The 12,317-nt window shown below is 51.5% G+C and overlaps 4 protein-coding genes across 4 annotated transcripts; 3 read left to right on the top strand and 1 right to left on the bottom strand.

The window, feature by feature from the left end:
- Window positions 1-111: 111 nt before the first annotated feature.
- N7455_002537 (DUF5102 domain-containing protein) lies at window positions 112-1,918 on the top strand. The gene is made up of 2 exons (XM_040953335.2): window positions 112-276; window positions 333-1,918. Exons 1-2 carry the CDS (start codon window positions 189-191, stop codon window positions 1,874-1,876), a joined length of 1,632 nt encoding a protein of 543 aa, XP_040816372.2. The 5' UTR covers window positions 112-188; the 3' UTR covers window positions 1,877-1,918.
- Window positions 1,919-2,363: 445 nt separating this feature from the next.
- N7455_002536 (MIZ zinc finger domain protein) lies at window positions 2,364-5,645 on the bottom strand (the record flags this gene model as incomplete). The annotated part of the gene is made up of 1 exon (XM_040953311.2): window positions 2,364-5,645. The coding sequence occupies one exon, from the start codon at window positions 5,643-5,645 to the stop codon at window positions 2,364-2,366; it is 3,282 nt and encodes a 1,093-aa protein (XP_040816243.2).
- Window positions 5,646-6,770: 1,125 nt separating this feature from the next.
- N7455_002535 (putative polarized growth protein (Boi2)) lies at window positions 6,771-9,890 on the top strand (the record flags this gene model as incomplete). The annotated part of the gene is made up of 3 exons (XM_040953343.2): window positions 6,771-6,828; window positions 6,912-7,055; window positions 7,111-9,890. The coding sequence occupies 3 exons, from the start codon at window positions 6,771-6,773 to the stop codon at window positions 9,888-9,890; spliced, it is 2,982 nt and encodes a 993-aa protein (XP_040816143.2).
- A 706-nt stretch (window positions 9,891-10,596) lies between these two features.
- On the top strand, window positions 10,597-12,309 carry N7455_002534 (uncharacterized protein; the record flags this gene model as incomplete). Its single annotated transcript, XM_040953226.2, has 1 exon — window positions 10,597-12,309. One exon carries the CDS (start codon window positions 10,597-10,599, stop codon window positions 12,307-12,309), a length of 1,713 nt encoding a protein of 570 aa, XP_040816127.2.
- Window positions 12,310-12,317: the final 8 nt, after the last annotated feature.

Below are 12,317 nucleotides of genomic sequence, written 5' to 3'. Positions count from 1 at the left end.
TAGTGCCTGAATAAATTGGCCAACTGATTGAGAACTGGTGCCTAAGGCAGATGTGTTCTGGACTCACATCGATCGCAGGGCAACAGGTCGTCACTGCACACTACACACGGCCCCATTGCATTTTTGAGTTGTTCATTTCTGTGTGCCCCTTCTTTCATGTTATAACATCCTGAATTTAAGCTGCAATCATGTCGGAGGGGCCGTCCGATTTGTCTAGTTCGCATCTAGAGCCCCCCAGCAGGACTACGGAATTGCAAGATCCAGGAGCTGGCGATGGTACATTACCCTTGGATATACTTGAATATCTGGTTTGAAACTGACATTTTTTTTAGCAGCTTCTGAAAGCGACGATGAATACTTCTCAGACGCTAATGAAGGCAACCCCCAACTCCAGTCACTCCCACAATCCGGTCGCACTTCCCCTGTCCCCCGAACACGAGTTGAGAGGGTTGACAGCAGCACCCAACATGGCGAGGTTCCGGGCACAGAAGCATTTGAAAAGAGAGAACAGGATGCAGTTCCCGACGAGATCGAGGTTATTCCAGAAGGCTCACACAGCCAGACACGTTCGCCCGCGGGGTCAGAGGACCAAACCTTGAGTCCTGAAGGCTCGCCGATTCCGCGCACAGTGGTCGAGAAGGTGTACCCTGACGAACCTAGCCATGGCGAAGTTCCTGGCACCTTGGCACATGAACAGCGTCTCGCCGATGCTGTGCCCGACGTGGTGACCAAGGTTTCAGATTCCGAGGGCAACCCAACGCCACCAGCATTCGACCCTACACCTCCTGAGGTCGATGGGACTTCAACAGAAATCCCCGAGACACGGCTCGAGCGAGTGGATACAATGCCCGCCGATGAAGACCTACCGTCACACCCACAAGCCCATACAAGCTCAACAGGTGACACATTACCCGATACGGTAGAAACCGTCCCGGATGTCTCAATAGATGATACAGACCTGGAAACAAAAGACCTCCCATTGGAGGATGACATGAACGACGACCACGGATATGAAAAGCAAGAAGCGGGTGATGATTTTGATGAATTTGTAGAAGAGCAGGAAGACATGGGCGATGATGATTTTGGAGATTTCGACGACGGCTTCCAAGAGCCCAGTGCAGAGGAAGCTCCCGCAGACGAAACTGTGGCACCTCAGCAAGCCAACGCACCTCCACCTCTTATTGACTTCGACACATTCAAATCTACTTCCGAACTCCTCGATTCCCTCCAAGACACCCTCAACATCCTCTTCCCCGAATCCCAAGACATAAGCTCCCTCACCCCCGTCGAGCCCATCCCAGACTCCGCCGCAATCTTCAGCACCGAGCGATCCCTCTCACTATGGTCCCAACTCGTGGCACCACCCCCTCTCCAGCCCCAGAACTGGGTGAAATCCCGCATCCGCCGACTATTCCTCGTATCCCTGGGTGTGCCCGTTGATCTGGATGAGATCCTCCCAGCCTCCAAACAGAAAAAGCTCGTTCTACCTTCTATTGATCTTGAAGGCACTGGCGCAAAGAGCCCCGGCGCTCGCTCCACCAGTCAAGTCCGAAAAGAAGAAGGCAACGACAACAACGCCGAAAAGGGGCAAGCCCCCTCCCGTCAGAAGACTACTCCTCGCCGCGGCGCACCGCCGGCGCCGGAAATAGATCTCTCAGCGGTCCGCCGGCTGTGTGCCACTACTGATGCTGCACTAAATGGTCTCACGGATCCAGAGTTGAAGCTGCATGTTCAGGAACTAAACCAGTTTGCCCAGCGCGCTAGTTCGGTATTGGAGTACTGGCTGAAGCGGCGGGATGGGTTGGTTGGCGAAAAAGAGGCTTTCGAGGGTGTCATTGAGAACCTCGTTAGTCATGTTAGGAGAGTCAGAAAGTAGTCTTTCCTTACTCCCGGCACTTGGTGTACTATCTAAATGCCCAATATAATATATTTTGTATAATCTAATGTCGATACCAGAGAATAATTTATCTGGAATATGTAAGCAAGTTCTTAGTCTACCTACACTACTGGAGAGATAAGGAAAGGTGGCTGTCAAAACTGGGCTTGTTGAGTTTCAGCATGGAGCCTTAGGTTCAATATTTTTATTTTTTATTTTTTTCATTTCAAGTACAATTTCATGCTGTTCGTGATACCTGGAGATAGACAAAGAAAAAAAACCGGACGCAGCCGTAGAATCCAGTCTCTCCAACGCCGGCAATGACAGATCATGAGATAACAGGAAAGAAATGCATTTGAAGAGCATGCAATAAGGGGTATCTTTTTTTTCAAATGCATGCAAAGATAAACGAAAGACATTGGAAGGCCAGCGCCGTTAGAACAGGAGAAGAAGGGAAGAACTTTTGTTGGAAACGCCGATGAACTCATTAGTCCAATTCAATGACTGTATGTTCTTGGGTCCGAACAGCCGGACTGTGACGACCATTAGACACGTCGTTCCTGGGGCGCATGGCAACAGGGCCCAAAGAGTCTTCAGCCTTGCGCTTTGCAGAGAGGTGATGGTCTGGCCCGGGCGAGGTCTCATCGGTATCGTACTTGAAGGTCCATGTGCCGTCAACTTTGATTTGGATTGCTCTGATCCCGTCAAGTCGGTTTGTACGGGTGAGCTCGGCGTGGATCTCAGCAAGGAACTGATCAACAACCAAGAACTGTGGGCGTGCATCTCCCTTGCAAATCGGACAGCGCCAGTTATCGACCATCGGTGCCTGGCCGGATGTGGAATTCCTGGTTCTTATGAATGTGTCGCGGTCAAAGCATTCATGGTGGTTGCAGTGGAGTGACCGAACGGGGACATCGAAGATGCGTGCCATAAATGGGTCCACTAGGTCGATTGTAAGATTGTCAGTGACAACCGCCAGGTCATCGTCATCGGTGATGGGAGAAAGCCGCTTCTTGATTGCCGCGCGAGAGTCGGCCGCTGGGACCGACTTGATCAGACTAAGTATCTGGTCGAACTCGCCGACCTGCATGACCTCCACTCCAAAGACGAACTTGGAGGTTTTGCACTCATCCTGTCCTAGGATGATATCGAGTCGTACGTTGTTTTCACCTGCATCGAGGTGCTCGGTGATGTCCAGAGGCAAATCCTTTCCGTTGTGAACCTTTCGGCGCACATAGAGCTCTTTGCCATTAACAGTAATGTAAAAGACACTGGGCCAGAAAGTGGCCGCGGTGGACCAGGTCTGCTCCGTCACAGTATCCGGATTGCCAGGAAGACGAATGCATCGCAGGCGAATAGTCCGGCAGCCGGGCCTAAAGGTCCAAACCGAAGATTGTGTCTCTTTCCCGTGAGCTATGTGTGGGAAATTTTGGCGCTCATCACCCAAAGAGAAATTCCACTTGTAGATCGGCTGGTCAACGTCGACGACGGTTGGGTGTACAACAAAGGTATCGAGATAGGTAAACAAATCAGTCTCAATGTCATTGCCATCTGAACCCTGTTTTACTAGCCTCTTCATGGGATCGCGGAGACCAACCAGATGTAGGCCGAGACGCGTTGGGTTTGGATTCACCATCATGGGTGCTCTGTAGCCAGGTAACGGGAGGAAGGCAGAGTTAGGTAGAGGCTGGAAATGCTGTCCATAAGGAGGTTGTCCGTGAGGCGCGCGCGTGATCGGCGAAGCAGATGACTGCACATTCATCGAATTCTGTCGGTTGTGATGGTTATTAGTCCTTTGTGGTGGCATCGGGTGCTGGGCCATATGGTTTGTTGTAGTCGGGGTTGTGGATATGGGCGATGGAGCGTGGAGTGACTGGGCTGAATGCGTAGAGGCTAGAGCACTCGATTGGAGGGAGGTGGTGGAGGAGGGGTTAGTAGGCGCTCCTGAAGTCACAGGCGTCAATGTTCGAGGCTGCATTTGCTGACCATGTGAACCCGGTGTTGATCGGTGCCTCTGAGAAGGTGCTATCTGTCCAAGAGCAGCCTGCATGTGCATTTGCACGTGTGGATTCCTGTGTGGATTCATAGGTGAATTCACCGGATACCACGGTCCTTGTCCATGTCCCTGTCCCTGTCTCTGTCCTTGTGCTTGCCCCTGTGACATGGGGTTGTAATAAAAAGTTTGTGGGGTATTCTGCATTTGTGAGTTTACACCAAATTGATAGGACCCAGCAGCTGGACCAACAGCCTGCCCCTGGGGTGAATTTGAGGGGAAATACTGCAAAGGTGCACCAAGAGGGCTCAGAGTAGGTGAATTAGTGGCAGATTGACTGACACCACTGACCGAAGATCTGGGATGGGGTGACGGGACTCCTAGGGCGGCTTGGGACGTGGTTTGATTCTGAGGTCTGGGAGGAGGTGCAGAGTGGGAGACAGATGGTGTGTGTGATAGATATTCGGGCAAACGTGGGAATTTGAGGTACTCTTGGGTGATATTCCAGTTATGAGCCTGCTGAGTGGTCTCGGGAAGTTCAAAATCCCTACACTGGCAGAAAACTTTTAAATCTTTCCAAAACAACTGCAGAAGGGGTTTGACATAATCCTCGTGGTGAATGCCCCGTGCAACACACATGAACATCACCGACATCAAAATTGGAGATGGACAAGCAAGCGTGTGCCAAAGATAAGACACCAACGGGGGATGGCAGGCCTGTTTCCAGATGTCCAGCCATTTGGTTGCAAGTTGTGATAAGAACACAGGAACACCGGGCAGCACCTGGAGGTACCACTCTGTTTGCATCAACTGCTGTGGAGATGCCGGGAAATGGGCAAACCCAACGGTGGCGGCATTATGCATCTTTTTATTGTCTTCCAGAAGATCCATGAGTGATCGCATGCCCGATTCAGAGGCTCTAATTTGACCCAATGTAGTTGGATCAATGCTATATCGGCAGTACAATTGATGCATCACCAGATAAAAAGCGTCCTTACGACTAATGGCCTGGCGTAATAGGTCAATCCGAGGCCGCGTAACATCCCTCTCCCTCGAATTAGCAGGAGGCACTGCTCCCATTGCGGATAATTCCTCTACCAAGGCATCCAACCGAGCAGACCATAGTTCCCATTTCTCATTGGGGACCAATTTCCGTACTCCCCCATTCTGCTGATTCTGCTGCGGACTAGGCCGTGACGCTGAGACTGTGTGTTCTTGTATTCTAGCGCCTGTTCGTGTTTCTACGACCGAGGGCGAATTCGTGGACCGGTCGGGTTGCATTAGAGGGGACCGGGTCGCGCGTTGTGACGTGGCGTGCCCGCTGAGAGGAGCCTGTTGGACCGCCATGCGCTCATCATTGCCGCGCTGTGCTGTGAGTTGTGTAGAGATTGGTGCCAACGTGGAGAGTCTATTTGAACCTGTCGCATCGGCGCTCGCGGGACTTGGGTGAGAATTTGTACTGAGAACGGGTGAGGGAAGCGCGGTCGCTGGCGTGTCGGGTTTTTTTGCCGTATGAACCGGACCACGTGAGGGAGGTTGAGTAAGGGTCTCACCAGGCGTGACGGGGGACATTAAGACCGGTTCACGGGAAAGGGAGTTGGGAGGCACTTGAAGGTCAACCTCAGCGCGAGGATTTCGCGTAGCCGATTTCTCCGGAACGTCAGGCTGCGGGCCCATCCAGTTTCTCCGCACGCCGCCTAAAAACAGACTGGCGGTAGTATTGGACTCTTCGATATGATCAGCACTAGCGTGCGATCGTGATTTAGGTGATGCCATGACGATCGAGTAAGTGTCGAAACATCAGGATGATCCATGGATTTTGTCAAGTTCCTTTGATAAATTAATAAAGGGCGCTTACAACGATGTTTGAACAAAGCATCCTAGACTTTAGCGCTTAGATCCCATAATAGGAATGGTCCCGTGCAGAGTGAAAGCACAATAGACGCAGGTACTGCACATTATAGTTTACGTTCATTACCATTTGAAGTTATCCTACATATGTATCATAGATCCCCTAATTAGTATAATTTAAAAATAAACCTTTAAATCAATCAATCCGATATTAGATATGTAGATCGGGTACATAGACTTGGGCAAGAATGACCGGGTTCATCTGCATAATCAGCAGTGTACTTCGGACGTACATAGTACAGGGTATGTACGAAAACGGAATACTAAATTCAAGTTATGTTGCTAATTACCATTCAAGCTAGTAATTATAAGTAATTATAATAATAATAATAATAATAATAAATAACATTATATCCATGGATGTAAATATAACATACCCTCTGAGCGTTGTGCCACCCCTCAGCTCAACAATCTCTCTCAACCACGGAAAGTGTCAACCTTAAGAAGTCCAGACTTCTTACAATTTGCACACGTCACTTTTTTTGCCTTTTCTTTTCTTCTTTGCAATTTTGCAATTTTGCGTATATCTTTTTTGGTATTTGGTTATATTGACTATACATATTCTTTTGGATGTGCGTGCGTGTGTGTGTGTGTGTGTGTGTCTCTCTCTCTGCCCAAATTCCACATATCAAGATTTCTTGAACACCCTTTGCTTCAATCTGGTATGATACATATCATGTTTGCACAGATATAATCTTCCAAACAAGAAAAAAGAAAAAGAAAAAAAGAAGAATACCAAGCTATCTCCCGAGGTCGGGGTCCTTCGAGGTTCGTGCTCCCGAGCCCCGCGAGTTGTTTAACCTAATCCTCTCTCTAATCTCTCGGATCTCCCTTTAGATTTCTCACATTCTCTCCCCTGTTTACCTTCTGCGAAATCACATTACTCCTGTCCCAGAGGGATACGCGATTGCAATCTGCAATTTGCACTCCTCCCTCAAAGGGTGCCATGTCCTTCGTTTTCTCTTGACTAGAAACAAGGAATATTGAGAGATGGTTACCATGGGCCCACCACAGGGTGTTCGTCCCGGCGACATTCTAGATGTTCTTCGTAAGTGACGTCGTGTGCGACACCTCGATTTCGGTGACTCCCCCTTCTCAGGATGCGCCCGACTTCTAACACTCCAAAACTAGACGAATTTGGCGGGCGCGGAGAAGATGAACTGATCATGTTACCCCGCGACAAGATTGAATTGATCGAGTTGGATGAAGGATTTGGAGATGCCTGGTACTACGGCAAGAACCTTCGGACGGGACAAACTGGTCTCTTCCCTGCGAGTATGCGCCCCCCCCTCCAGGATCCCCTCACCAAGCTAATATGTGTGCGCAACAGACTTTACCAACGGCTCCCCAAGAAAGACACTCGCTGAGTCGCCAGTACTTGTAGAGTCGCCAATACAATTGGAACCCTCCGCACCCACGGATTCATCATTCGCATCAGTCGGCAGTGGGCAGAGCACCCCTCAAGCATCGCGCCACGTTAGCTCCGATATGCAGTCACCGCAAATTGGTTCTCCCACACAGCATCGATCCGCCTCGTCTCCGCTGCCTCGCCCAAGCCTCGCGGCCGATATCCAGCAAGCCTTCCGTGGTTCTATGGACGACCACATGAATGGCGAAGAAAGTCCGGTCATGAATGAGACGCTGAGTGTCATTGACGAGCACATTACGGATATGAACACCCCACGTCACAGCGTGTCGACCCAAGAACCTAGGACGATCAATGATTCCGGCAGCGAGTACAGCAGCCATATTGGCCACAGGGCTTCTTATATCAATGGGCATGAAACCGACGACGAGGAGCAGAATCATCCAACCGAGCAAGAGGTGCGGAAATGGAGTCAAACACAAACTTCAAGATGCTTGCGCGGGCTCGGCATTGATCCCAAACACTGTGACATCTTTGAGGAACAAGAGATCACCGGTGACGTGCTTCTTGATATGGATCAAGATTTTATCTTTATGAAGGAATTTGATTTTGGAGTCATGGGCAAACGGCTCAAGACCTGGCACAAGATCAAGGCATTCCAAGAAGAGACCAAGGGCTTCAGTCAACAGCACGCCCCGAGAGAATCCATCTCCTCCAGCTTCTCAGGACCTTCCGATGAACGAGCATTCTCTCGCGCTGGACACACCGGTCCACTTCTTCCTCGGATCCCGACCTTGTCAGAAAAGACCGGGGCTAGTTATCCACGAGCCTCTGCGCCGGTGCAACACCCCCGGCTGGCCAGCAACAACAGCTCGCCCATGACACCGCATACCCCTCCGTACAGCCACGATTCACCGAGGAGAATTTCTGCGGCATCGCTCCGTGATCTCAACCAGACCCGTCGTCACTCTTCCATTGACGCCACCCAACGCGGCATGTCGGATTCGGTTTTCGCTGGTCACCATCAGAAGAAACCATCATTCGACCGATCCTGGGCTCTGAATTCTGGCCCCCAATCGATGCCCGTTCGCCCAGGAACCTCGGCGGGCACTAGTCCGGGTGGCTTCCAGAGCGGACCGCTAACCGCTGAGTCGGATTCTTACGCCAACTCTTATATCAGCACCCCGGATCAGATTGAGGACCTAGATCGGGGATATTTCTCGGGAACCGAGGTTGACTCGCGGCGAAGCCGCCGGGTTCTTCAGAAACGGGGGTCCGCCGGTGTCGGCTTGAACAACCACTCGCGAAAGTCAAGCTATGCGGAAGAGCCATATAAAGCGGTATCTCCGGCAAAGCGCCACTCGCGCATTGGCAGTATGGACTCGATCCGTGACGCAGCAAAGCATGTCTCCACCGCAGCGCAGACCTATCACGGCACGCCACCGAAGAGTCGGCTGCGGAGCTTGAGCACGCGCGTCTCAACGGATAGGAGTGGGAATTCTCAATCGTCGACCGCCGAGAGCAAAACCAGTAGCGGTGGTGGATTCTTCGCCAACTTCTCTCGTGTCGGCGGCAAAGGTGATTCGGAAGGCTCCTCTTCTCGCGCTTCGCCGTTGCAATTCCAGCCGCTGAAGAATGCTGGGCCCAAGTTCCGCCGAGCTATGGGCCTCCGTGCCATATCCGACGTTGTTGGAAAGAAGATTGACACCTCTGTGCCGCCTGACTCGCCGCGGGAGTCTGATCCCACCTCTGCTCGCACCGGATCCACAACTCCATCGGCGACGTCTAAGAGCTCGGAACGGCATAGTACAGATGGGTCTGGTAAGGCCGCCACTGACGGGCCAGGATTTGTAGTCCGTCCTCGGACCGTCAAGTCCAAGAAGGAGACTAGTGCCTATACTCGAGGTCTTGAAAAGAAGTCACCACAGGAGCAGATGGATGGCTGTGATTATAGTGGATGGATGAAGAAGAGATCCTCCAACTTGATGACCACCTGGAAGCCCCGTCTGTTCGTCCTGCGCGGTCGTCGTCTGTCATATTACTATTCCGAGGACGACACCGAGGAAAGAGGCTTGATCGACATTACCGCTCACCGTGTCCTGCGAGCGGATCAAGATCCGATCATCGCTCTACACGCAACCATCACCGGCTCCACCGCGTTGCCAGCCAATGCCAACAACACCGTGGAGAGCTCTGGTGGCACGAAGCTCACCACTCCCTCGGTCATTCAATCTCTGACCACCAAGGACGGCAGTGGGCCGTTCTTCTTCAAGCTCGTACCCCCAAAGACAGGCAACTCACGCACCGTGCAGTTCACAAAACCGGCCACCCACTACTTCCAGGTCGACAATGTCCAGCAGGGTCGCCTATGGATGGCAGCGTTGATGAAAGCGACTATTGAACGCGATCTCGGACAGGCAGTGGAATCTACCAACAAGCAAAAGACCATTAGTCTGAAACAAGCCCGTCTGATGAACCAGCGGCCGCCGGAGCTGATGCCTGCTTCGGGTAGCACCAAGACCGAGCAGACCATTGATGAGGAAGAGGAAGAGGCGGGTCTCCAAATCCAGGGCTTGAACCTCAGCCAGTCTGATGCCAACTCGTTCGAGGATACGAACGGCAGTCTAGACATTAATAACACAGATGAAGGCCTCGAACGACCTCTATCTAACCCCCTTGGAGACTTGGACAATGGCCACTCGTCCTTGCTTCCAGATGCTCTGGCCAAGACGGAATCTAAGTGAATATTCATTGGGCCCCTATTTATTTGTGTGTGGCCTTGCTTGGAATTATGCGAAGGATATCTTTTGGCCATTTTTGTTTTCATTCTTTTTGCTGGCGTTTGATGTGATATACCCCTCGCTCAGACTTCTTCCCTTTGTTGACTCGGGCCAATTTTGTCATTGCAGGTACGTTGGTACGTTGGTCGCCGGGGGCTTTATGTGGGAGTATGTGATTAACTTGCTTATGGACACGAAGTTGACTGGATCCAAGCGTTCTTCCCTATACTAATTGCGTCTTCAAATGTAGATAATATAATTATAATAATTCACATAACCATAGCTGTTTGCTTCTATTCATCACTATCGTGGTTCTCACCGCCCCATATACCGCCAACTTTAATCACAGGCAGTATATGGCACCATCCAACCGACATTGTATATGTTATTGTATACAACCTTAACTAGAGCTAACTATGTACTTAAATATTTCCTGGTAGTAGGTCATCATACTTCGAGATTGCTTATCACGACTCCACTCTAATTTGTCTTTTGTCTTGGGTAGTTCAATCCTATAGCCGGCGTCACCATATATATGTGCGCTATCTTTATCGATTAGCGATGTCCGCACTTTTGCTTCTTCTCCTTTTCACCATTCAAGACAATTCTTTTCAATATGCTGTATAGGTCTTTATAACATTTATCCTTTTTCTGTCATTTTAGATCCCTCATGTCCCTCCGCTGGCTGCTCTCCCGCACCTTTGCGCTCCTTCTTCCACTCACAGTAACCGCAACTGTTTACCTCTATCTCTACCCAATCTTCAACGGATGCGCCTTTCCTCTGCCACAGTCTGTCTCGCAGTCAAGCGAGAAGCAGCTATACCATAATTCAGTGATCAACACGCTTTTCCAACACCTCGGTGTACCAAACTCAGACTCAAACAGTCAACCCGCCATCTTTAGACTCCTGGTCCTTGCAGACCCCCAATTGGAAGGCGACTCCTCGCTCCCTTTCCCCGAATATGAATTATACCCCCGCATGCAAACCCACTGGCGCGCCATCCAGGAAGCAATTGGCAACGCCTCCACCTCACCTCTGCTGAACGAGGATGTCCTCTCAAATATCACAACCGGTCTCCAAACCCTCGCAACCGAAGACATCCCACGCGCCTTGAAGTCAAGTGTGAAACGCCTCGACCTCTTCGGCAATGACTACTACCTCGCGCACATATACCGCACACTCTTTTGGTGGACCCGGCCGACGCACACAACGGTCCTAGGCGACTTGGTGGGGAGCCAATGGATCTCCGACGACGAATTCGCCCGGCGCGAACACCGGTACTGGAACCGCGTGTTCCGCGGCGGAGAGCGAGTCGACGACAACATCACCAGAACCGGTGCTGCAGGTTGGAGCCAGGGCGAAGGCAGCAATGCATCGCCGTTGGAACCCCTGGGCGCGGATCGAGCCTGGGCCAGACGCGTGATCAATGTCGCGGGGAACCACGATATTGGATATGCGGGGGACATCAGCGAGGCGCGGATGGAGCGTTTTGATCGTGCGTTTGGCCGTGCGAATTGGGATGTGCGGTTCGAACACCCACCCATCTTGTCCTCGTCTACTGGAGACCAGACTGTTACCCCTACTCTGCACCTAATTAACCTCAATTCCCTCATGTTCGATACCCCCGCTCTTTCTGCGGAGGTCCAGAGCCATACGTATTCTTATCTGAATGATCTAATCGCCGATCGACTCTCGCCGGTCGAGGACCGGTCGGCTTTTACTTTGCTTTTGACGCATCTACCCCTGCACAAGGAAGATGGTATATGCACGGACGGGCCGTATTTCTCATTCCGCGATTCTGACGACCAGGATGGTCCCGACGGCGTGCCCCGGTGGCTTGACGGTGGTCTCAAAGAGCAGAACCATCTCAGCGATACACTCAGCGCGAGCGGGATCCTGCAAGGCATCTTTGGGCTGAGCGGCGACGAGAATGCGCTTGTTGGTGGCCAGGGCCGGAACGGGGTGATTCTTACGGGGCATGACCACACGGGCTGTGATACTGTTCATTTTGTCAACCGCACTGAAACAGTCGGCGACGATGGTTTATCTCAGGCTTGGAAGTGGGCTGCGAAGCGCTTTAATGGGAGCCAGCACATCGACGACCCTTCTATCCGGGAGGTAACCCTCCGCTCGATGATGGGAGAGTTTGGTGGTAATGCCGGTCTCCTTTCGGCTTGGTTCGATGAGGTCGCTGGTGAGTGGAGCTATGAGATCACTATGTGTCCAGCTGGCGTGCAGCATATCTGGTGGGCGGTTCATATCCTCGTGCTAGTGACGCTGGGTGTGGCTCTGCTTTGGTTCGTATCTGGCGGTGCTCAGAAGCAGACCGCTGTTCGAAATTTCCAGTCAGGACAGAAGACTCAGGATGGACAGAAGAAATAGATGGGTTG

The sequence above is a fragment of the Penicillium solitum genome, assembly GCF_028829755.1.
Source record: "Penicillium solitum strain IBT 25940 chromosome Unknown utg000001l_segment0_segment0, whole genome shotgun sequence".
NCBI lineage: Eukaryota > Fungi > Ascomycota > Eurotiomycetes > Eurotiales > Aspergillaceae > Penicillium > Penicillium solitum.
The sequence above is the reverse complement of the archived record's forward strand: the minus strand, read 5'-3'. Positions and strand labels throughout refer to the sequence as shown.